This window comes from Rhipicephalus microplus, chromosome 2 (genome assembly GCF_043290135.1).
Source record: "Rhipicephalus microplus isolate Deutch F79 chromosome 2, USDA_Rmic, whole genome shotgun sequence".
Lineage (NCBI taxonomy): Eukaryota > Metazoa > Arthropoda > Arachnida > Ixodida > Ixodidae > Rhipicephalus > Rhipicephalus microplus.
In genome coordinates this window covers 51,850,814-51,877,006 of record NC_134701.1, presented here as the reverse complement: position 1 = coordinate 51,877,006, position 26,193 = coordinate 51,850,814, and the positions used below count along the sequence as shown (strand labels likewise).

At 46.0% G+C, this 26,193-nt stretch overlaps 1 protein-coding gene across 3 annotated transcripts in view; it reads left to right on the top strand.

Annotated features, from left to right (window-relative positions):
* The window catches only part of Polr2L (DNA-directed RNA polymerases I, II, and III subunit Rpb10), a 36,570-nt gene extending 32,801 nt beyond the window's left edge, over positions 1-3,769 (top strand). For all 3 annotated transcript variants that reach the window (XM_075886460.1, XM_075886459.1, XM_075886458.1), the window contains exon 3: positions 3,604-3,769. In XM_075886460.1, coding sequence (XP_075742575.1) covers positions 3,604-3,712 — 109 coding nt within the window. In that variant the 3' untranslated portion in view covers positions 3,713-3,769. The remainder of the gene's footprint in view (positions 1-3,603) is intronic.
* Positions 3,770-26,193: the final 22,424 nt, after the last annotated feature.

The window sequence follows — 26,193 nt, the reverse complement described above, 5'->3', positions numbered from 1 at the left end:
AGAGGGACGCGGCAGCACATGCTGTGCACTGGTAGAGTGGCTACCTAGTAACGGCTGTGTCCGTCGCATTATTTACTTCCAGGCACATTTGTGAAGGTGAGTCGTTCTCTAGTCATTTTCGATGCTCTGTGCTAATGGTGCTACTTCCACAAGACAATGTGGTCTGACAATGAGGCACAGTTGCACAAATAACAAATACATGTTGCACTACAGGACCGCCAATTGCCACTGCCATCATTTCCAAAGTGCACTTGGCTTTCTCAAGTAGCAGCGAACCGCCTAAATGACACTTTGTGAGCGTAAGTAAGTATTCTCACTTAAGTTGCCATGTGGTATCAGACTCGCGTTGATGGCGCATAATGCAAGAACGCATGCAGCAGCGGAACGAGAGCTTGAACGCTTATTTCCACTCTACACTGCGTCTTTGCGAAAAAGTAAACCTCGATTTCAATGATACGTGAGAACAAGTTCACACAAGTTTGCGGCCTCGAGAACTCCGCACCATGCTCTTGGGAGGATGCATGACGATGACCTACTTTACTGCATGACGTCTTACACTTTGAGCATAATAAACGAGAACATTGGGAGATTTTGGGCATATGCAACCAAAGCATCATGTCACCATCAGGTTCGGAATGCTGCCTGCCCACTATCACAACAAGAGAGTCAACAGCTGACATGAATCAAAGAACAGAACGACACCAGCCATTGCCACTCGTCAACCAACACGGTGAGCGCAAATGCGATAACTGAATGTCTACGGCCACATTTCACGTGATTGCACAGAGCCTAAGTGCCTGCTCAAGTGTCAGCGTTGTCAAGCAACCAACCACATGCAGCGAAACTGCAAAGCTTTTTTGCATAACGAGTCTTAACGTCGTTGGAGAAGAACTTCCTTACACCTGGGCTTGATGTGTTGATCAAGGAAATAATCTTCAACGATGACTGCTCAAGTAGGTCTCATTGGCACAGGTAGTTCCGGTTGTTTGTAGCGTGTGTCAGCTACTGCACAATGTGGAATAGAGATGGTGTGGGAGTCTACTCCCCTTTACGGTTTCGGTAGCAATAACATGCCAATTAAACGAAACCTCGGTCACTGCTAGGCAAAGGTTAGCATAAACGGTGGTGTCGTTGAGAATATTCCTGTCCTGATTGTCCCAGATGATGCAAAAAGCGGTAACATACTGATGGGAAGAACCTTCACACAGCTGCGCTTCATAACTTATGCCGAAGTGGGTCGCACATTTCGCTTCTGCCACCTCAGCGACTGCCCTTTCTCAGGTCTAGTGACGTTCGAACAGCTGTTGAAGCTGAAGCTGAGAGCAAGAGGAAAATGTGGGCTTCGTAAATATATGGGGAATTTCATCACAATGTACAGCGATCACTCTTTGACAAGACCCTTCGTTTAAAAGCACTGTGGAGGTTATGTGCTGCCTGAAATGAAGAAAAATTCCACCTGCCAATGATAATTCTGAAAAGCATGATTGAGATGTCAACTTGGACAGTGCTGTAAGCAAAACTACTGGCAAGAATTCGTCGGAAGTACACCCTAGCTACCAGTAAAGTTTTCATGGAGTGAAACTTCAGCAAATGACTGATATCAATATTCCTTGGTTACCACCTCGGGAGTTAAAAGCACATGTAAAATGTTAACTGGACTACCACAAATGCACTAAGTTAGAGGCCTACAATCGCTAACACTACCCTGTAAAGAGCTTTGTTAAGTTGGAAAAATGGTGTTTTTGAGCAAGGCCCCTGTAAGTGCCAATTATACAATTAAAGTTTCGCTGAAATGTCATGGGTCACTCGTTCTCACACAAGCTTTGCCTGCGGACACTTACAGTGTCGCTGATTAATGTCCGAAAGGGAGGCCGATTTGCAATAGTGCCTTACACCTCACTACTAAAGAATTGGTGTCCTTTGTCTAAAGCCTCACACCATGACAAAGATGCATCTGAAGAATCCCAACAAGATTAAGATAATCCAGCGATGTGTCATTTTCAGCGCAAAACGTAGAACCAGCCAGGCTACGAGACTGCGTGTCGCGATTTGATTTTTCTTCCAGTGTGTTTAAGAACTCCGTGGTGCAAAGTTCTTATGATGACTGACTTCCTGAGTTTTTGTGTTCTTATTCTTTTATTAGTTTTTGTGGCTTTCCACATCATCATCAAGCCAGTCAAAATGGCCAGAGGCATTTATGCCGAGTGCCGTGGGGAAATCTAGCGTTTGTTCATGTATTTAGTGCTTGTGTGTTTTCGTTCGTTTTTCTTAACTTGCTTTAAGTTGAGTAACCTAGTTCTTGGTTATCGTCTGTAAATATTTAAATTGTTGAATAGGATAGGTGAGCATTTTTATGCAAAATCAAAGAACTTTGCCATGACAGCCTTAACAAGGAAGTTTTTTTCAAAATGGCTGAATGTAGGCACATTGCTAGCGCCTCTAGAAGAAATGCATGTTCTGTTAAGGCGTAGAGGATGAAAACAACGAAGTTGAAGAGAGACTCGTGTGCTGTTTGCCTGTGTGGCATGGGAGTGTTTGAGTAAATTATGTGTATCTTTACAAAGCCTTGTGTCTTCAACGACACCCAAAGACAACATTTGTTACCTTGGTGGATATTCAGACTCCAGTGGGAAGTCCCAATATCCCGATTCAGTGTATCTATGCCTTTCTTCGCAACTTGTCGCGCTGGTCGGACGGAATCGTATACAACTTTTTGCCTTCGCATGAATTGTTGCGGCATCCGAAGGCGCAGCAGCTGCCCATGACAACCGACACTCAAGTTCGCTTTGTGCACTAAGTATCTTCGTACAAAACGCAGGTTGAATCGCAAGCACGCATTCATGAAGCACAGGTAGAAGCACAGGTGCTGCGCTCTAGCACGTCCACGCTTCAGCACCCCAGAGCAAAGATGACAGTCTCGGGCAATGGTAAACAGAGGAAATCTTCCCGCGGTCCCACGTGACAGTACTTGGCCAATGCCGACGCGGTGGCAGTCTCAGAGAGGTCGAGGGACAGAAAGAAGAGAGGAGGTGCAGTTAACCACATACGTGGCTACTTTGCGAAGTTCTAGGGGCTTTAGGAACACTTTGCTTTATTCACGTTTATATTAGAATCACTTACTACAATAGTTGAAACAGTACAATTAACACCCCCTATACCTTCTGTGGCTTCAGTACCTGTTGGTTATCATCAAGTATAGGACATCGGTCACTCAGAGAGTACTGATGGTGCATCCGTGCGCTGCAGTATTGTTCTGTAAGATTTGAGTGGCTGAGAAGCAAAATTTCAAACTGGCAGTTCATGAGTGTGAAAAGCTTTACTGCTTGTGGGGCAAAACATTATTCCCTTACGAACCTTTTCTTAATTCATAAAAGTGATCAAGTTAGTAAGCCGATTCCGATTTCATTTATCACACAGAGATAGTTTCCGTAAAAAACAATGTCAGTGCTTTTTTATTTCTTTTTTGTGGTTTATCTTGTTGCTCGTTATGAAATTTGCAAAAGCCTTCTCAAAGGAGCTGCACAAGTGGTCTGAAAAACATTTATCAATCAATAATAACTGTGTAAATGTTCAATGCATTAATGCATTTGCTTCTCTCCCCAGTGATGCTTTGGATGCTCTGGGTCTGAAGCGTTACTGCTGCAGGAGAATGCTGCTGGGCCATGTGGACCTGATTGAGAAGCTGCTCAACTACGCTCCACTCGAGAAGTGACCACCTGGCATTTTCTTCTTTCAAACAATTTCTGTAAATAAAGCCGTCCACTATGTACTGGTTTGCTCCTTTTTACATCCTCTGAAAAAATGCTGCATCCAGATATGCCACTGCTCTTTCGCCAATGCATAAAATGTTCTGGATTCGTCCTTCCCATAATTGTAACCGTATTATCATCAGGCTGCATTGCACGAACTCTTTTGCATACAAGTACAGTATTACATAATGCGCTTTCAGCATGGATCACTTAAGAACAATTAGAACAGGGCCCTAGCTAAGTTGTTGCATTCCCAATGTCTGATTTGCGGCTTAAATTGCAAGCTTCACAATATCATTTCTGTCCCACGCCATACATAAAAATTGGCTACTAGTGAAAGACAGCAGAAAGTTTCCTCTTGAAAACATAACTTTTGCAACTTTCCTATTAAGGATAACAATATTGTTCTAAGGTGATGTCACACTGAAGCAGCTAGAGAATCGCCGAGAAAGACGACGTGGTTTTGGTGTGTGGGGCGTACTCTTGATCTTCGTCTTGGTTTATGCTTCGGCACTGTGTAAATATATCTTAAAATGCCTAGTCTCCCGTGTGCCTTTCACGCAACATTTTTGGTGGAAGGTGCGGGGTAAGAACGCATGACAGAGCTACGCAGCGCACGCCAAGTCGCTTCCAACATGTCTACAGGCCGTGATGCTTCGTCAAAAACTGTGCCCAACGTATCAAAAGCGCTATCTCCCCCGTTTTTCTTGTGGCCGCTCCTCCCCGTAATCCCGGCAACTTTTTGGGAACGAACGGTGAGGACGTAGATGAGTGGCTGAAGCTCTACGAGCTCGTCAACGAGAATCACAGGTGGGACCCAATCTTGATGCTGGAAAACCTCACTTTTTATTTACCCGGAACGGCCAAGGCGCGGTCTAACAACAATGTGGGCAAGATCACGAGCTGGGACGTATGCAAGACAAAGTTACGCGAGTTTGGTCAATCTGCAGACTGCAAGCAGGCCGCTAGGATTGAACTTGATTGGCACGCGAGTTCAAGCATCCACGGAGTGTTGTACCTGGTGTATATACAAGATGTTCTGACCCTTTGCCGTAAAGTTGACAGAACGATGGCTGAAACTGACAATGTGCTCAAGGGCATTGCAGACGATGCATTTAACCTCCTTGTGTGCCGAGTCTGTTCTCAAGATGTTATCTTGAAGTGTCAACGCTTTCAAGAGGCTAAAAGCTGTCACATTGCCCACCACTTCACCCACCTTCCCAACATTGCTGCGACATCAACTTGTGAGGATATTCGTATGGAAACCCAGCCCAACCCACACTTCGGTGACATCACGAGAATCGTACGCCACGAAATCGAAAACCATATCACTCACACCTTTGAGACCACTGGCACCTAGTGATCATCAGCTGACCATATCGCTAATACAGACCTTGTTCGCCAAGTACTAGCTAACGTGGGAATTCACACAGTCTGTTCTGTGCACCGTCCAGACGCTGTCAATTCGTCTACCTTGAACCACCCACAGCATTATCGCCGCCCTGCTCCACGTAACCATAACACAAATGTGTGGAAGACGCCTGGCAGGCCGATTTGCTTTCAATTCAAGTGAGTGGGACACATTTCACGTCATTTCCGAAGTACGTGAACCTCACCGCATCGTCCTAACCCAAGCTTTCCCGATCTCCACTCACCAGCCCACCTCTCTGGCCAGAAGCTACCTTCTCGAGACGGTTCAGCTAATTACAACAAGACCACTGCCCAGTACAGTCGCTCACCTTCACCTCGATGTAGATTTCCCCGGTCTTCACAGCCACCTCGTTCCCCGTCCGTGGTTTCCTTCGAGAAACTAACGGCTGCAGCACCTGGAGGTGATGCTGCTGGTACAACTTGCTCAATTCTTCTGTTGACGCCCCTGGTCATTCAGAATCTGACTGATGTTGAAGTGGCTGGTTTATCTGTTACAGCCTTGGTAGACACTGGCGTCCATATTTCTGTGATGAGCTTGCACATTCCTGACCGCTTAAAAAAGTCCTTGCTCCAGCCCGTTTACACATTGTTTGTGTTGGCGATGGTGGGACGCCTACTGTGATTGGCGTCTGTACATTCGTTACTATTGCTGGCCATCAAACTTCAGTTCTCTTCACCGTTCTCACTGACTGCACCAATGATGTGATCCTCGGTCTTGACTTTTTGACCGCCCATTCCGCCCTGATGAACTGTTTAGCTGGCATTGTGCAATTTGACCTACCGTATCGGATTGATCCGCCCAGTCTACCCCAAGGTCATCTGTGCTCTGCTGAGCATGTCCGTCTGTCACCGCAAACATAGACCTGCATCTTTGTAATGCCCTTGCCATCTATGTGTGATGGCAACTATGTGCTCGCACCCATCAAATTCATTCTCTTGACTCACTGTGTTACTGCTCACTGTTATTCAGTTACGTGCTAACCACGCCCGCATTCCTGTGCTCAACTTCGCTTTGTGTCTAAAAGTACTCCCACGTGGAATTGCCCTCGCCATTCTGACGCCTTGTGACGAATGCGTGATCTGCAGCTCTGTCTTTCAGCGATGCTGGACACTCGAGCTACACGTGCACATGCTAGATCTTTGCAAGCAAGCCCGTCTCCTGACGGGGAAAAAAAGATCGCGCCTGACCTTTTGCCGCTCTTTCTAGTCCTTGAGTCATTCTGGGACGTACTTGATTTTTGTGATCGTCCATTAGGTCAAACCAGTGCTGTAAAACACCACATTGACACCGGTGATGCCTCTTTTGTACATTGCCGGCCATAACACGTATCTCCAACTGGGCGTCACATAATTCAAGCCGGAGTCTACAAGATGCTCGCCAAAGACCTAATTGAGCCATTATGTAGTCCATGAGCTTCCCCTGTAGTTCTTGTCGAGACGGAGGACAACACTTGGCGATTCTGGTGTTGACTACCGACATCTGAACAAGATCACAAAAGGATACTTCTACCCGCTACTGCGCATGCACAACGCCCTTCATTGACTTGAGATCAGGGTACTGGCAAATTGCTGTCGACGCCATAGACTGCGCAACGACCGCTTTTGTCACCACCGATTGTCTTTACCAGTTTAAGGTCATGCCCTTCCGGTTGTGCAACGCTCCAGCCACTGCGAGCAGATGATGGACTCTCTTTTACGTGGGTTCAAATAGTTAATTTGTTTATGTTGCCTTGACGACATTATTTTTCTCCGACCTTTGAGACCCACCTTAACGGCCTTTTCTCAAATCTGGCTGTTTTTCGCAATGCCGGTCTCCAACTGAACTCGCCAAAGTGTCACTTCGGACTCCGGCAATTAACCATGTTTGGCCACCTTATCGAATCCTCTGGTGTATGCCCTGATCCTGATAAAATTCCAGCCGTGCGGAACGTCCCCGTTCTGACCTGTGCTAAGGAAGCACGCAGCTTTCTCGGTCTTTGCTCGTACTTTCGACGTTTTGTGAATAACTTTGCAGAAGTTGCCCGTCCTCTCACAGACTTGCTGAGGATAGGTGCCCCATTCAGCGGGGGTGCTGCACAGGATACGAGGTTCTCTACACTTATCACGTTACTAACAATTGACCACCTTTTTTGTCCCATTTCGACGGTGCCACCTCTACAGGAGTCCACATTGATGCCAGCGGCCACAGAATTGGTGCTGTTTTGGTCCAGAAACAAAGCAGATGCGCCTGCGTTACCGCGTATGTCAGCTTTCTCCTCTACGCTGCGGAAAAGATCACTGAAAGCGAATACTTTGCTCTGGTTTCGGTGGTAGAAAAATTTCTGCCTTATTAAGATGGTCGACATTTCGCCTTTACAACCTATCACCACACACTTTGCTGGCTCTCGTCCTTGAAGGACCCCACTGTGCACCTTGATCGATGGGCACTATGGCTGCAAGAGTATAACTACTTGGTGTCCTACAAATCTGGCTGTTTACACCATGACGCTGACTGCTTACCTCGGAATCTAGTGGACCCACCTGAGGCGTTCGATGAAGCGCCATGTGTGCTTCATCGAGAGGAACAGCAACATGCGTGAGGAACAACGCCGAGATCCTGCCTTACGCAACATAATCGAGAAGCTTCATTCGGCGGCACCCGATCCGTCTACTCGTTTGTCCATGCTTAAGGATGGCACATTGTGCCGTTACAATGTCCACCTTGATGGGCATGAACTGCTTCTTGTGGTACCTTCCCACTTACGTGCGAGCGTGATCGGCCAACTCTATGACGCTTCCACTGCCTGTCACTTTGGACTGCCTCGGACGTATGACCGTGTACCGCAACGGTTTTACTGCTCCACTTTTTATCTCTCGGTCAGCAGCTACGTCGCCTCATGCGAAGTGTCAACGCCGGCAAAAACGTACGAGTCCTGCTGGGTTCCTCCAACCGCTTGTTGTTACTTTTGATCCTTTTTTCCACTTGGTCTTGACCTCCTAGGCCTTTTCCCTGCGTCTACTTCTTGGAACAAGTGAATAGCTGTCGTGACGGATCAGACAACCCGGTACGCCATTACACGGGCTCTACCAACCAGCTATGCCATGGACGTTGCCGATTTTCTCTTGCATGAGGTTATTCTCCATGGCGGCCCACGGCAGCTCCTCGCAGATTGTCGGGGCTATTTTCTTTCCCTAGTTATCGACCACCTACTTCGCTCCTGCGAGGCAAAACATAAATTTTTGATGGCCTGCCACCCGCAGACAAATGGATTGACTGAACGATTTAATCGTACTTTAACTGATGTGCTGCTCTCTATGTACGAATTGTCCGACCACCAGGACTGGGACGTTGCATTGCCCTTCGTTACATTTGCCTATAATTCTTCACGCCACGATACAGCCGTTTTTTTTTACCTTTTTATCTCTTGTTTGACTGTGATCCAACTTTACCTTTTGACATCATCTGCGAATGCATAAGTAATTATCACCAGAGCTTGGAAAGCAGAAGATGCTTGTCAGCGCCTTTTAGCACCGAAAGATCACCAGTGGCAGCGTTGCAACTCACATCAACACGAAGTTTTCTTTACTCTAGGTTCCCTTGCGCTATTGTGGACTCCGACTAGGCGAGTTGGACTTTCTGAAGAACTACATGCTTTCTCGGTTCTCGGGGCCCTGCCATCTATTGCACCAGGTGACAGACGTGAGCTACGAGAGAGCCCCGCTCGAGTGTTCATCCGCCTCCACTTCACTGTCTACAGAGATCGTTCATCTGTCCCGTCTTAAGCTTTACCCCTCGGGAACATCATAAAGGCATTGACACGGTGCTTCAGTACTTGTGGGTTATAAGACTATGTTACACTGAAGCAGCGAGAGAGGCGCTGAGAAAGACGACGTGATTTTAGTGTGTGCCGCGTACCCCTCGTTTACGCTTAAGTTCTACATCTTGGTTTACGCTTCGACGCTGCGTAAATATGTCTTAAAACGCCTATTTTCCCGCGCGCCTTCACGTAACAATACCAAAAAGATATCGTGCACCCCGCTGATAACCGGGATGACAGTGATAAACAAAGAGACGACAATACATACACCCATATGGAGCTTACTGGAGTGTTTTTGCCACACAACTATACGTCACGCGCTTTCCATGTGCTATCACCGCTGTTCCGACACATCACATTCAAGACCGGTGCGTGCGTCATCAATTTTGCATAGCATCGTAGAGTTCGAAATTCTATGGATAGCATTCATGATGTGACATTGACGAGGGACCGCTCACAATAAGAAAAATGCCGTACGCGTAGCGTGGAATAAGAAAAAATGGCAGATCCCACATACAGTGGAAATCGATGATGTGCGAAGCACGAATAAAAAAGGTTGATATGTCACTTTAAAATCGGCACTACGTTACAATGTAGAGGTAAATGATGCCGTACACGACTTCCATGTCATGAGTATGGTGTTTGGATCTGTCGTATACCTTCGTCATCTATTCACGTCACGTGATACCAAATTTAGTTATGTAGAGCTAGCGAAACGACCGCGAACACGCTATGAGCGTGGTATGTTGTCATGTTCTGGCATGACACGCGTGTCTGGATTATATTTGCACCAGTCGTATACTTTCGTCATCCATTGACGTCATGTAACACCAAATTTGGTATATGTGGAGCTAGCAAAACGGCCGCGAGCGCATCATGAAGGCCCCAATATACTCCAATGTAGCGTTGACGCGCGCGCACGCTGGGCGCAGCGACGCTACGTTAGCGAAACGCGAGCACTCCATAGTCTGACGCCAGCCGCAACCGGCGCAAAATTTGCGCCGATGCGTTACCCAGACAACACTATGTCTCTCTCTCTTCGTGACGTAGGGACGCCGGACGCGCTGAAACGCGCATGCATCAAAGCAACGCAGCGTGGCGCACGCCTGCGCGTATATGGCGAAACCGGCGCCTGGCGTCACAACGCCTGGGTGACGCGACGAAATGAACCCCGGTGAGCACGCGCACCGCCTCACGTCGAAATATATCGGCGCCTTGACTGTGGCATGTAGTCGTGTTCTCACATGACACGCATCTCATAATTTTCATATTATGTCATAATTGAAATGTCATAATTTTGTCATAAAAATCATAATTTTCACGTTAGGGTCCGTTGTTTGTGTTCGCCATGCAATCATGTGATATACCAGTTTTGCAACATACCCTGTGAACGAAACCACCGCAAGAGCTACAGGACCATGAAATTTAAATCATGACATTCATGACATATATGTCATGATTTTCATGTCATAACTAGTCTAATGTTTTGCATACAGTCATGTCATGCCAAGTTTGGTATCGATACCATTATTGAAACGGCCAGGAGAGCTAAACGTCGTAGGCGGATGGATGGATGGATGGATGGATACGCTCAAAGTCGCCGAAGTTCGCTAAGAAATGAAACCAAGACAGATAATGAATATTTTTTGGAGTCAGCATAAGGGAGGCGGTGGGGCTCGGAGCTCCTCCGGACAGCTTCATAAAGTGTGTAGACTGCCCCTGTCCGGGATATTAGATACGAAGCATCTTACGAGTGAGCTTGATCCAGGGGTGTTCGCGCTCCACTACGCATGCGCGTCGCCTATCCCGCTCTCTCCTCTCCTACGCTTTGGGAATACTGTATTCCGCACAGACCTGCTTGCAAAGGGCTAATTTTTTGGTTGCCTACAAATTCGTGCCTTTCGAGATAACTGTCTATGAAGGTGCCGAGGAAAGATGGTACGCATTTTTGATTTCTCAGCAGGATTTTTTGACAACTGGCCCCAGTGACCAAAAAGCAAGCTTCAGCGGAAAACTTTCAACTTCGAAGGGGCTACACAGTGTCAGAAAATGGTATTTTCTACCAGGTGATTATCCTAATGTTGTGCCCGGCACATATATTAATCTCTCTAACTTGAAAAATCGGCGCGTGAATTGGGGCCAGAACAGCGCTAAAAAGCAGCAGACGCAGAAATTGGCTCATATTCTAATGTTATGACATCGTGATGTTGACTTTTCAGCTGACGCCGGCAATAACGGTGAAACGGCGGGCCAATAATGCCGGTCTTATTGGATGGCTCCGCCCATATTGGCTGCTACTTGTACAACCTGGCCCGATGTGTCCGTTCTAATAGGCTGACACAGCCTATATGGGCGGAAAGTTCTGAAAGCTGGCCCAATATAACCGATCTAATAGACTGGCACAGCCATCATTGGCGGAATGTTGTTAATGCTGGTCCAACATAGCCGTTCTATTCGGCTGGCAGAGCCCATATTGGGGGTACGTTGTCAACGCTGGTCCAACGTCGCCGTTCTACTTGGCTGGCACAGCCAATCTTGGCGGTACGTTGTGAAAACTGGGCCGTTCATGGGCCAGGCAATGCCGATCTATCCCCAATATTGGGCCAACCTTCTGTGCTGCCTGGGTCATTATTGGCCGTCTTAAATTGAATTCATGGACGTAATTAAAGCTTTCTGTGCCAGCATTCGAGCCCTGCCAAGCCCGTAGCCAGGAGTATTTTTCAGGAGCTGGTCTAGAGTGGGGGGGGGGGGGGGGTTAAGGGCTAGTAAACAACCCCGAGGTCTCAGAATTCTTATGAAAAGAATTATGGCCACTTTTGCCATGTGAACATGCTGCTGCAAGAATTTAGCGCGTACGTGTTATTGATAATGATACCTAGGGTTTGTGGGAATTGAGGCTAGCCAGCCGCCAATGCGTGAGCTTTGCCGCTTATTTTTGTTTAACTCTCTCCCTCTCTCCTTCAACCCCCTATTCCCCAACACCAGTGTAGGGTAGCATACCGGATTCTAGCATCTGGTTAACCTCTCTGCCTTCCTTTTTTCTCGTTTCTCTCTGTCGTTGTTACGTCCTATCATGACTCTCCCCTCCTCCGTGGTGCAGGGGGAGCGAGAGTGACGTTAACCCCTCTCACCCGATAGCGGATGTCGACTGTGGCGTCGTGCGTGGAGTCTCTCGGGACGTTTCGCGCGTGCGCGTCGGGAGCGAGTTTGAATTTCTCGGGGTGACGAAGGGTAAGCACGTATTTTTTCCCGTCCGTCGGCTCCTTTTGTTTTGGGCTCGCTCGGAATTCGCCAACGGCGCCTTGCGCCCGCGGTGAACGCTCACCTTTTGTTGCTCCTTTCGAACGCTAGGCCGAAGAGGAGAGCGGTGTCTTTGCGCGTGGTCCTACTACGCCGACCCCTACTTCTAGAAGCAAACCCAAGCGGATTTTGCCCTCGCTCGAGCGATCGGGCCCTGTGATCCCTGATCGTGAGAGCAATGCAGCATAGTCGCGAGGGCCCGTTTATCTCTGCGGCGTGTCACTGTGAATCCCTTTTGCCCGCGGGGACATGCTCGTGGCACCCTTTGTGTTGTACTTCTCGTCCGTGGCGTGGATAAGCCTCGTTTGCTTTCCCGCCGCCCATTTCTCGACGGGCTCTGCACTGCGCTTTTGGTGTCGCCACAAGCGATGAAGTGTTGCGACCTATTTGAGAGCAGTACTGTGTACTTGCCGCGCTGCGCTCGGCGCCTTGGCTGTCCGAACGCGTGTGTGCAGTGGTGTTAGCCACGCGAGGCAACGGTTAACGCGACCCTGTGGCTCGCTAACACTGGACCCACGCTAGTAGTAGTACTCCTTCAAGATACGAGTATGCTGCAGGTTTAATTTCCCGAAACCATGATTGTGTGTTAAACCACGATGAGCACCTTGTTAAGTTTTTCCTCTTTCGAAAATGTAGCCGGGATTCGATCCCGTGACCTTCGGGTTAGCATTCAAGTGCCATTGCCACTATATCACCGCGGCGGGGTGCAATAATAAAAAAAGTAATAAGAAATTAGTAGTACTTGAGAGTTTCCATTGAAAGAAGGCGGAAGGAAACATCGCTAAGCCCGCTTCTCCGTGCTTAGATAGGATTCCCGTCAGCCTCATCAATGAACTAGGACATAGCACTAAAGAAGCACTGCTGAAATCCGCAGAAAAGTGCTTACAGGAGAAGGAAATACCAGACACTTGGTGGAGAAGTAGAATGAACTTAATCTCTGCTGCTCAAAAGGGAGATGTTGCAGCTTCAACGTCCAAGTGTCAGAAAACCTCGCCATTGCTCGCGAACGTTCTGTAGATGATCCACAAGGACAGAAAAGAGGCTAGGGAGAGAAGGCACCAGGAAAAGTTAGTCCTCATCACGGAGTGGTTTTCAGAAAAAAAATAATGTATTTTTATTACCAAACAATTTTATTTTCTTCGTCGTTGAAGTACCACGCAATAAAAATTTTTGTATATGCTCGTCTCCGGCAGCTCTTTGCGAATTCAACGAAAAAAATTGTGTCAATTTACTAGGATTTTTCTACTGCCTGGCAGACCATGATTTCTGTATCACGCCTAGATTGTAGCGCTTGCTGCTTTCCTGACCACTGTAACTTTATAAGAGGGACCAGCTCAACGTTACTAGTCTAGTAACGTTGGACCAGCCCTTATTGAACCTTTGATTATTCCCCCATCTAGTTTAGTGTACTCGAGCTGTGCACATGTCCCCTATGGTCGGCTGTAATGAACAAATATAAGTAGCTGTCATTTATAAGATCGTACTAAAACGCGCCTTTTTGCTTCCCTGAGTTTCCTCAGCAACCGAGCAGTGTCATTCGCTTTGTGTGTACACATCCATGATATGTTTCTCATGAACGTTGTAAATGTCTCTTAGATATATGCATAAAAATTGAAATTACGAAAATTAGATGTACCCGCAACTATGAAAAGATCGGCCAAGTAAGGTTACAGGTACGTTGCGCATGGACACCGAATGGACATTCGATAGATGTACATAGGCATTGTCATATAGTGAATAAAATGTTTTTCACCGCATGTAGTTGGTGTGATAGAACTGCGGCCTCATGGCAGTCTTGCTCATTGCCGCTCAGCTTTACTTTATAGGAAGGATAGAAGGCTTGAGGCTGGCCGGATCGATCGATTTGTGGAGTTTAACGTCCCAAAACCACCACATGATTATGAGAGACACCGTAGTTGAGGGCTCCGAAAATGTCGACCATCTGGGGTTCTTTAACGTGAACCCAACTCTGAGCACACTACCTACAGCATTTTTGCCTCCATTGAAAATGCAGCCGCCGCCGGTATTTGAACCCGTGACCTGCGGATCAGCAGCCGAGTGCCTTAGCCAATAGACCACTGGGGCGAGGCTGGCCAGATTGCTGTCAGACGACAAATTTAAGGCCAGTTTCACGGTGTCGATGCTTTCTATAAGTATAGCACACCAAGTGAGAACCAGACTGCAGTGGTAGCTCAGGTCTAGAGCACACAACACTATGTATACATGCAGCAAGCCTGAAGGAAGTGCGGGGCTGGGAATAAGCCTGCTTTGTTTCTTTTGAGCTTACTTTCCTCCTCTCTTTAATTTTATTTCAGTTTTTGCTGTCTTTACTTCTCCTGTATTTTTAAATCCTCTTGCCATTTCTATTTTCCTTCATATCTCTTGCTTTTCCATTACTTTCTAATTCTCACTTGCTTAATCTTTTCTATTTGAAGGGTGAGATTGTTTTCACAACAAATCCGCGCAGGGCAGAGCTTCGCCTCGATGACGTAGGCATCATTTCTTTTTTCTTTCTCCATTGCAACGCGGCGCTTCTCCTCCTCATCCCCCTCTCTCTCCTCTCCCTCTCAGTTAGGCGGTTCAATCCAGAGCCACCTAAATGAATGGTAAGTACTTGTCCATGTTTTACCTTCTGCTCCCTAAAAATGTTTTTCTTTTTTCACACAGTATTCTTACACTATTAAATTTACTTGCTCAGTGTGCTTCGTGGTGAATGTCCAATGCAAATTAATAATCCTAATAACGCTTTGAACTGCTCTTTAATAGGTTGTTTATTGCACTGCCATAGTTTAAAGACGGCCAGAAAATTTTGTTTTCAACGTCCCCGCATGCTCATTTCTTGCGTCAATGGTTTAATAGTACTACGCCATTGAAAAGCTGTAATGAGCGCATTCAGCTGTCAAGTATTAGAAAAGAAAGCCGCAAATAGTTTGAAGCGAGCGCGGCTCGCGCCTGCTCGTGGGTAGTAGCTACGCGGGCGGCGTAGCGGAGGGGCTCGGTGTGGTCACGTCACGAGGAGAGTGCACAGGCCTTCTCAATAATCTAGGTAGCTCTGTTCAAGCGCCGTCCGTTCGCGGCGTGCGTGCAGTGCGGACAGCGTGTTCTGTCTGCAGTTCGCGGCATGCGTTGTCGTGAAGATGGCTACTCCCACGGCTACCTGAAGTCAAACGATCAGCCTATTGAGATGTCTTTGGCTGCCGTCAACTACAGGTTTTCCCGCTCAATTTAATCCAAGCGCCAGCCAAATTAATCTAGGCGCCAGTCAATTTAATCCAGCCGCCACTGAAACTAATCCAGGTGAAATTCATTTTAATCCAAGTGCCACTGAAATTATTCCAACCGCCAGCCGATTTAATCCGGACGCCAGCGAATTTAATCCTGATGACATTGTGACTTCAAAACGACCCAGAATTTTCGGGAATGCGTGGAGTGAATAGCTTTGGAGTGAATTTAACAGGGAAAAACCATGAATGAGTCACTCGTGACACAATGTGACTCGCGCGACATTATCTCGCCCATCACCCGCGTAAGCACTATTCACACCTTCGACATGCATATCAAAGGAAAAGCCGTCTACACAGTAATAACTTGATAATTATTAACCAGGCCAATGATCTCATCACGAGTGACTTAGGTGACGTCCTCACGCATATCACCCACGCACGCACTGTCTTATCCTTCCGTCATGCATATCAAATGAAACGCCTTTGAAAGGGCAGGATCTTGATACCTAAAACTCGGCCAAGTCACCTGATAACCAGTTCCTCAGGGGACGTCGTCACAAATATCACCCGCACACGTTATTTACTCGCCTGCCGACATGCATGCCAAACGAAACGTCTTTGAGAGAGCAATAACGCGGTACCTATGACTCGGCCAACTGACTTGATCACTTGTGATTTAGGTGACGTCATCACGCCTGTCACCCACGCACGCAATGTCTAACCTGCCATCATGTATACCAAACGAAACGTCTTCGAGAGGCTAATGAATTGAACGCTGTCAATCGGCAGAGTGACGTGATCACTAGTGACTCGTGTGACGTCATCGCGTTTGACACCCACGCACGCAGCGTCTAACCTGAGTTTATACATGTCAAATGAAACGTGTTTGAGAGAGTAATAACTTGAACGCTGTCACAAGGCCCAGTGACGTCATCACTAGTGACTGGCGTGACGTCATCTCGCCTAAGACTCACGCAAGCACTCTATAATGTGCCTTCATGCATATCAAACAAAACGTCTTTGAAAGGGTAATAACTTGAATGCTGGCACTAGGCCGAGTGACGTCATCACTAGTGAATCACGTGACGTCATTACGCCTATCACACGCACACGCAGTGTCCAAACCTGTCTTCATGCATATCAAACGATATGTCTTTGAGAGAGTAATAACTTGAACACTGGCACAAGGCCCAGTGACGTCATCACTAGTGACTGGCGTGACATCATCACGCCTATCACACACGCACGCAATGTCCAAACCTGTCTTCATGCATATCAAACGATATGTCTTTGAGAGAGTAATAACTTGAACACTGGCACAAGGCCCAGTGACGTCATCACTAGTGACTGGCGTGACGTCATCACGCCTATCACACACGCACGCAGTGTCCAAACCTGTCTTCATGCATATCAAACGAAATGTCTTTGAGAGAGTAATAACTTGAACGCTGTCACAAGGCCCAGTGACGTCATCACTAGTGACTGGCGTGACGTCATCATGCCTGACACCCACGCACGCAGTGTCCAAACCTGTCTTCATGCATATCAAACGAAATGTCTTTGAGAGAGTAATAACTTGAACGCTGTCACAAGACCCAAAGACGTCATCACTAGTGACTGGCGTGACGTCATCATGCCTGACACCCACGCACGCAGTGTCCAAACCTGTCTTCATGCATATCAAACGAAATGTCTTTGAGAGAGTAATAACTTGAACGCTGTCACAAGGCCCAGTGACGTCATCACTAGTGACTGGCGTGACGTCATCATGCCTGACACCCACGCGCGCAGTGTCCAAACCTGTCTTCATGCATATCAAACGAAATGTCTTGAGAGAGTAATAACTTGAACGCTGTCACAAGACCCAGTGACGTCATCACAAGTGACTGCGTGACGTCATCATGCCTGTCACCCACGCAAGCACTCTGTAACCTGCCTTCATGTATATCAAACGAAACGTCTTAGAGAGAGTAATAACTTGAACGCTGTCGCAAGGCCCAGTGACGTCATCACTAGTGACTGGCGTGATTTCATCACGCCTGACACCCGCGCACGTGGTGTCCTAACCTGTTTTCATGCATATCAAACGAAACGTCTTTGAGAAAGTAATAAATTGAACGATGTCACTACGCCTAGTGACGTAATCACTAGTGACTCACGTGACGTCATCACGTCTATCACACACGCACGCGCTGTCCTAACCTGTTTTCATGCATATCGAACGAAACGTCTGTGAGAGAGCAATAATGTTATACTTATGACTCGGCCAACCGACTTGATCACTATTAACTCCCGTGACGTCATCACGACTAACAGTCATGCAAGCACTCTCTACCGTGCTTTCATGAATATCAAACGAAACGTCATTGAGAGAACATTAACTTGAAGGCCGTTGCAGGCAGCGTCTGCTAGTAAAAAACTAACTTCTCGCGCTGCACAGCCGTTCAACAGCTAACCGGTATACGTAGGCACCAGATCGCGCGTTTCGAATTCAGTCAAAGGCGTCTTTACATGGCTTTTGTTTGACTTGACGCTTTTCTTGACTCGTGTAGATGCGATGGAAGCAACAGTACCCTCAAGCAGCAGTGTGGTACAACCCAACAACAGTGTCACATCGCTCGTTGAGGGCAGCGCTTCTCCTTCATTCAATAAATAGAAATAGTGAAGTCGAAATGACAATTAGGCATTTTACAAACCATACTCAATTACGCAACATTCAACTGATACCCTCACCTCCCTGCGACGCGTTTACTCCAGCTCGTCGTGTGGGTAGATGTACGCGTCTTTTTTGTTGCTTCTCGTGTTTCGTTGAATGCCTTGAAAATGCGGGCAGCCAGGCCGCAATACTGTGAACGGACAGGCGTTCTACACTAAACAGGCACGCTTATTCCAAGCACACTAACCTATAAGAAACGGCGTGGCGTAGAATGTAGAAAGGAAGGCACGAGTCAGCCACCGCATTGAATGGCGCATCAGCAAATGGCCAGTTGCAAATAGCAATAGTATGTATCTCAAGTATGGGGACTGCCCTCTATTACAACGGATTTGTTTCACAGGATAACCAGATGAAATAATTGTTGAGCCGAAGGAGTGGTAGACAAATCTTTTTGTAGCAAGCTTTGTAGCAGGCAGACCGTGCGTCTTATGCTTGATTAAGGATATACAGTGTTATGACTATAGCCGAATTATATGCAAATGCCTGTTTCGTTTCTTGTGCTCATATCGTGTCATTTTGACACGTGAGCACAAATTAGAGGGTGAGGAGAGCTTTTAGAGTGCTTTTATAGTGCCTATATATACCTATTTCGGGCGTTGTAGCCTCAATTCGTATAGGTGCCTGTAAATGTCTGTTTTCAAAATCGATGTCTATATAAACGCTATTTAACCTGAAATTTTGCTTTCAAGTACCACTGATCCCGGTATTCATGTTACCGGGCAAAATATAGGTTTCGGGACACTGTGTGGTGCAAGCTACTCTTTATTTCACGAGTTACGTTTAGAACTGTCAAACTCAGAAGGCATTTTAGCCAAGAGGGAGGTAGACTAGCCTCTACACATGTATACCATCCATGTCGCGTCGTCTGCTCAGCCTCTTTCCAGTGTGCGCTCAGATGCGTAGGGAGCAGGAGGTGCCTCTGTGCAGCGGCAGGAAGATGAAGAATGAATGCGAAACTGTGGAGAGTCATCAGGGGAAGTAAGGAAGTAGAGTGCAGATAAAAAAAGCAATATCTATGTAGTTTTTGTTTTTTGTTTGTCATTTACATGTGGTGCTTCACTGGGTCACCTAAAAATATTTATTTAGGCAGTGGAAAATGTTGCCTGCCCAATGAAAAGGTTTGTGTCACTAGAAATTTTAATTTGATCCTTAGATGCGGCGAAAGCATAATCTCCGGAGGTGGGCTTGAAACCTTCGCCACTAACTCTAAGAAGACTTCGTAAGTCCAATTCCTTCCCCGCTATTGGTATGAAATTCACTCGGAGCTGGAGCATCACACGACGTGCATGAGCACGTCATGCGCGCGTAACCTACACTCGCATGAGATGCCCATGTCAGCCTGTGCGTGCAAGCGGTGTTCTGCCGTCTCGATGTTCTTTTGTATTGTACTGCGAGTTTTTGTTGGATGGATCCCTATCTGCGCGCACGTTTGGAGAGGCTGGCTTGGATAACGTATCCTTACCCCGATACACAGCGTCACACCGCTGCATCTTCTGCTAGGGACGATACACCAAAACCACGCCCAGCGTTGTGAATGCTGGCCCCGACACAATGCGCAAACTGCGAGAACACCAACGCAAACAATATGGAGGCTCCTTAGTGTCGCGTCTCTCTCGATATGAAATTAAATAAATAAGGCGAATAGATTTCGCCTGTGTGTTCTAACATTTTTGTAAACTTTCATGCTTCTATTTAGGCAACAGTTTGTACAAATTACACACGTTGTCTCAAATAGTTCTCGCAGTGTCACGTACTACTTTGACATAGGCAGGACCATTCTATCACCTTCACCATGTTGGGGCACCGCCCATGAGATGAAGGTGAAGCCGTGTTCAGTTTGGCCTATCACCTCTTTATGCCACGCGTAGTACTGGAAATCTTGGTAAATGAGATCTTGAGCGCTCAGTGCATTCATTCCTTTACGCTTCTCAAAACTCTTAAGTTTGTGTAACGACCCTTAAAGTGTTCACAGACAGAAGAAAAGTTGTGCCTGTGTCAGCAAATGGCCTTCTCCACTGGACAATTGCCGACAAGGTCCACTGGGCTGTCTTCAACGACTTTCTTGCAGAAGTGTCGAGTAAAGTTTCACAGCAGGAACCAGGAATACAGGCAGTGTTCCTGTTTGACAACGCACCAGCGCACCGCCGCGCCGAACAGGCTGTCCTCGCGGCATGCGACCGCACAGTCAAGTGGCTACCGCCATACAGCCCTTTCTTCAATCCGATTGAGGAGCTCTTCTCAAAGTTCAAGGCAGGTCTAAAGGGATTCCTAAGCGAGCGGAGGGATGATCTCCTCACGACACCGGAAGGGATCTCCAAGAAAGAACATCGCCGTGCTCTGCTGGTTGAGGCCGCGGGGCGCTGTATGCAGCACATCCAGCGTGTGGACTGTGCCGCTTATGATAGGCACAATTACACTTTTGTACAAGCTGCCCTCGACTGCCTTGATATGTAGAACACTGCTCAGCAGCACATATATGGGTGCGTGTTTATGAAAATTGCTTTGCCTGTATAATAATAAATTTCGTTTCTCCCGGACTTGCCCCGGTTCTCTTTCATCACCCATTTCATAACCAATTTGACGAGCTCGACGTTATCAGAACAACAATTTTTTTCTTGAGGTACGGTAGATGTTTTAAACGGGCATCATCTTTGCTTCGGCGTTGCGAAAACATGTCAGGTAGGTCGTAACCATAGAGGCCAGCTCTATAGGCACTGAAAAACCGGGATTTAGGCACCAATAATAGGTGGCCAAAACACTCTTTCAGGCTTCCAAAATTGTGAATAATCTTTGACAAATAATCTTTGGCAGAATAATCTTTGACAAAACTCAAATTTTCCAATAAACAGGTGTGGTATCTGTCTCTACGACATGAAAGAAAGCAGAAATGTTCTAGTTTATAATTGTACAAACGGGTAATGATTTAGCACAAACATGCGTTTTTCCGCGGGGTTCACAGAATACGGTCTCTCCATTTCTAGTTCAGCATGGTCAGTTAAGTGTGCACCATCGTAGAAATATGCTTCTGGGTCTCTTTCTGTGTGCCATAGCTAAGAAGGGCTATACATGCGCAAATAGTCAGAGTGCCAGGCGCCAGAAGGATTTTTTTTTTGCGGCGTATTAACTTGGCCTAATCACACAGGCACAATTTTTCTTCTGTCTGTGAACACTTTAAGGGTCGTTACACAAACTTAAGAGTTTTGAGAAGCGTAAAGGAATGAATGCACTGAGCGCTCAAGATCTCATTTACCAAGATTTCCAGTACTACGCGTGGCATAAAGAGGTGATAGGCCAAACTGAACACGGCTTCACCTTCATCTCATGGGCGGCGCCCCAACATGGTGAAGGTGATAGAATGGTCCTGCCTATGTCAAAGTAGTACGTGACACTGCGAGAACTATTTGAGACAACGTGTGTAATTTGTACAAACTGTTGCCTAAATAGAAGCATGAAAGTTTACAAAAATGTTAGAACACACAGGCGAAATCTATTCGCCTTATTTATTTAATTTCATATCGAGAGAGACGCGACACTAAGGTGCCTCCATATTGTTTGCGTTGGTGTTCTCGCAGTTTGCGCATTGTGTCGGGGCCAGCATTCACAACGCTGGGCGTGGTTTTGGTGTATCGTCCCTAGCAGAAGATGCAGCGGTGTGACGCTGTGTATCGGGGTAAGGATACGTTATCCAAGCCAGCCTCTCCAAACGTGCGCGCAGATAGGGATCCATCCCACAAAAACTCGCAGTACAATACAAAAGAACATCGAGACGGCAGAACACCGCTTGCACGCACGGGCTGACATGGGCATCTCATGCGAGTGTAGGTTACGCGCGCATGACGTGCTCATGCACGTCGTGTGATGCTCCAGCTCCGAGTGAATTTCATACCAATAGCGGGGAAGGAATTGGACTTACGAAGTCTTCTTAGAGTTAGTGGCGAAGGTTTCAAGCCCACCTCCGGAGATTATGCTTTCGCCGCTTCTAATGATCAAATTAAAATTTCTAGTGACACAAACCTTTTCATTGGGCAGGCAACATTTTCCACTGCCTAAATAAATATTTTTAGGTGACCCAGTGAAGCACCACATGTAAATGACAAACAAAAAACAAAAACTACATAGATATTGCTTTTTTTTATCTGCACTCTACTTCCTTACTTCCCCTGATGACTCTCCACAGTTTCGCATTCATTCTTCATCTTCCTGCCGCTGCACAGAGGCACCTCCTGCTCCCTACGCATCTGAGCGCACACTGGAAAGAGGCTGAGCAGACGACGCGACATGGATGGTATACATGTGTAGAGGCTAGTCTACCTCCCTCTTGGCTAAAATGCCGTCTGAGTTTGACAGTTCTAAACGTAACTCGTGAAATAAAGAGTAGTTTGTACCACACAGTGTCCCGAAACCTATATTTTGCCCGGTAACATGAATACCGGGATCAGTGGTACTTGAAAGCAAAATTTCAGGTTAAATAGCGTTTATATAGACATCGATTTTGAAAACAGACATTTACAGGCACCTATACGAATTGAGGCTACAACGCCCGAATTAGGTATATATAGGCACTATAAAAGCACCATAAAAGCTCTCCTCGCCCTCTAATTTGTGCTCACGTGTCAAAATGACACTATATGAGCACAAGAAACGAAACAGGCGTTCGCATATAATTCGGCTATAGTCATAACCGCGAAAATGGAGAGAAAACTTCGCTTAGTTTTGATAGATTATACATAAACAAAAAGGCCTATGTCTGGGATGACGAGAAAAACGACAAAGTTCCTGCCCAAAAAAACGAAATCGCAGAGTCAAGCCGCCCAACTACGCGAAGCCAAGGGCAATTACAGAGCTAATTGAAAGGCATGTCAGCGTCTCAACTGTACGCTCCGCCGATTCATTCACTGCGAAGATCACATCGTCTTGCTCAAACACAAAAAATGTGGTTAGTGAAAAACAACTAAGGCTACTGAATATAAATGCACGCAGTATCATTAATAAGATAGATTCACTGGAAATTCAATTATTGCAACATGATCCGCACATAGCCGTAATAACTGAAACTTGGTTGCGAAGTGAAATAGGTGATGAAGAAGTTTTTCCACCCCATTACAACGTATTTCGCAAAGACAGGGCCACCAGAGGAGGGGGCGTAGCCGTCCTAGTGAAGCCGCCATTAGAGGCTAGGATTCTAGCAGATGTGGGCAGTCTTGAATGTTTATGCCTACAGATTAAGAGCTGGGGCCATAGCTTTCTTTTGTACGCGTGCTACAGGCCTCCAGACTCAGCTCCAGATTATCTAATCACGTTGCAAGCACATATGTCCCTGTATCTTAATAAGAAAATATTTTTAATAGGTGATTTCAATTTGCCCACCATCGACTGGGACCGGTTGCAAACTTGTTCGCAGCCTAACAAAAATGAGAATGCTATTTTTAACATCATGCTCACACACGACCTAATTCAGCTAGTTAAACAACCTACTCGTGTACAAGGACAGTCGAGCTCTATTTTAGACTTGGTGTTTGTGAATCGCGACTTTTCTGAGCACTCTGTATTAATAGAACAAGGGTTATCGGATCATAGCCTTGTCAGCGTATCTATTCCGCTCCTGAAATTCGTTTGTTATAAAAAACCGTCCGTTCAAACTTTTAAAGATTATTCTAGAGCAAACGACGCTTGCGTGATTGAACATATGGAAGCGGCCTTAGTTGACTTCAGCAATGAGGACAATGACGCATGCGCTCTTTGGGATCGCTTTTTGGAAATATGCCGCTACTGTATCACCAACTTTGTACCGAACAAGCGTAAAAAAACTAACAAACGCACACCTTGGATGACACGCAGTATCATCCATCTAAAGCGGAAAATTAAAAAATTGAAAAAGAGGCATGCCCAGCGAGATGTGATCCAAAAGCTACAAAGAAGCCTGGCAAGTGAAGTGCAACAATCCAAAGACTATTACTTTAAAACGTTAATGCCAAACTTTATTGAAAGCGACCCAACAAAGTTCTGGAGTTATCTATCCGATAACAAAAAGCCAGTGACGTCAATTTCTGTCAAAGGGTGCACGGTTACAAATCGCAGTGACATCGCAAATCACTTCAACAGTTATTTTCAAAGCGTGTTTGCCAATTCAGCAATATGTGTACCAGAAACGTTTTTGTTTGAACCATGTGAAGCGAATTTCATTTCTTATTCTGGTTTGGTTTCAATGCTTTTAAACTTGAAAGCAAAAAAATGCTGTGGTCCTGATGACCTTCCCAATGTGTTTCTTCGGCGTTATGCTGAATGCGTCGCCAAATTTCTTGTTGTAATCTTCCAAGCGTCCCTGTTAACTGCAACACTACCACGTGACTGGAGGATCGCTAGAGTCATCCCTATCTTTAAAAAAGGGGATCGATTAATTCCGGATAACTACCGTCCTATATCTTTAACTTCATCATGCTGCAAATTAATTGAACATATCATAGCCAACCGTATTCTTGAATTCCTTGAAAGACACTCGATTCTAACAAGCTTCCAACATGGTTTTAGGAAAGGCTATTCGACTGTGACTCAACTGGTCACCGTCACACACGAGTTTGCAAAAGCCCTTGATAATAATGTTCAGGTAGATACAATTTTTCTTGATCTTAGCAAAGCATTTGATAAAGTTCCTCATGACAAATTAATTCAAAAATTAAAGAATATAAATCTTCCCGAAAGTTTGGTAGCATGGGTGTCTAGGTATCTGATGAATAGAGAGTAGTATGTCTTGATTGATGGTCATGCCTCGAGCTGTCTTCCTGTCACATCCGGAGTGCCTCAAGGTAGTGTTCTGGGGCCGTTGCTTTTTCTGTTATACATCAATGATATCGTCACTGTAGTTACACCCACCACTCATGTCCGGCTGTTTGCAGATGACTGTATTTTATTCCGTGAAATCTCCAGCATGCAAGATCAAATAGAACTTAACACAAACCTGGACAATATATACAGTTGGTGTAGGGATTGGGGCATGGTTGTCAACGCAGAGAAAACTGTTTCTCTCCGCATAACGCGCAAAAAATCTCCATTCCAATTTCAGTACACACTGGGATCATGCCCGGTGAAACAAGTCAACAGCTTCAAATACTTAGGCGTAACGTTCACTAGTAATCTTTCCTGGAACTTGCACATAGAAAACATCTGCTCCTCCGCTTTTCGAAAACTGTGTTTCTTGAGACATAAACTTCGTAATTCGCCTCCAAGTGTTAAATTTCTTTGCTACCATTCATACGTTAGACCAAAACTTGAGTATGCTGCTGTAGTATGGGACCCGTATACCAAAAATAACATCGATAAATTGGAAAAGATTCAGAGGAAAGCTGTCAGGTTCATTTTTTCAAAATTTCGTCGCACGGATTCTCCCTCTGAATTAATGATTGCCAATAACATTCCCAAGCTTCAATTAAGAAGACAAAAATTTCGTCTCGATTTCCTCTGCTCACTTACTAAACATGAATTAGCTATCGACCCCTCCCTGTATATATCCGCCCTGACCACAAAACACACGCGGCACCATAACCCTAGATCGCTAACACCATACCAAGCGCATACCGATACTTACAAATTTTCATTTTTCCCGCGTACCGTGGCTGAATGGAATTCCATTGCTGAGCCATACTTATTAGATACTGTATAGCCCCATTTTTTGTTAGTGTTGTTAATTGTGTGTTGGATTGACAATGCAATGTCCGCCGTTTCATTTCATTTTCATTTTTTGTCCCTTTTGCTATTTTTGTATTATTGTGCTATTCAAGTGCTCGTCCTGCCAGGACCACAACTGTGGTCTGCAGTATGTATTAAATAAATAAAATAAATAAATAACACTGTATATCCTTAATAAAGCATAAGACGCACGGTCTGCCTGCTCCAAAGCTTGCTACAAAAAGATTTGTCTACCACTCCTTCGGCTCAACAATTATTTCATCTGGTTATCCTGTGAAACAAATCCGTTGTAA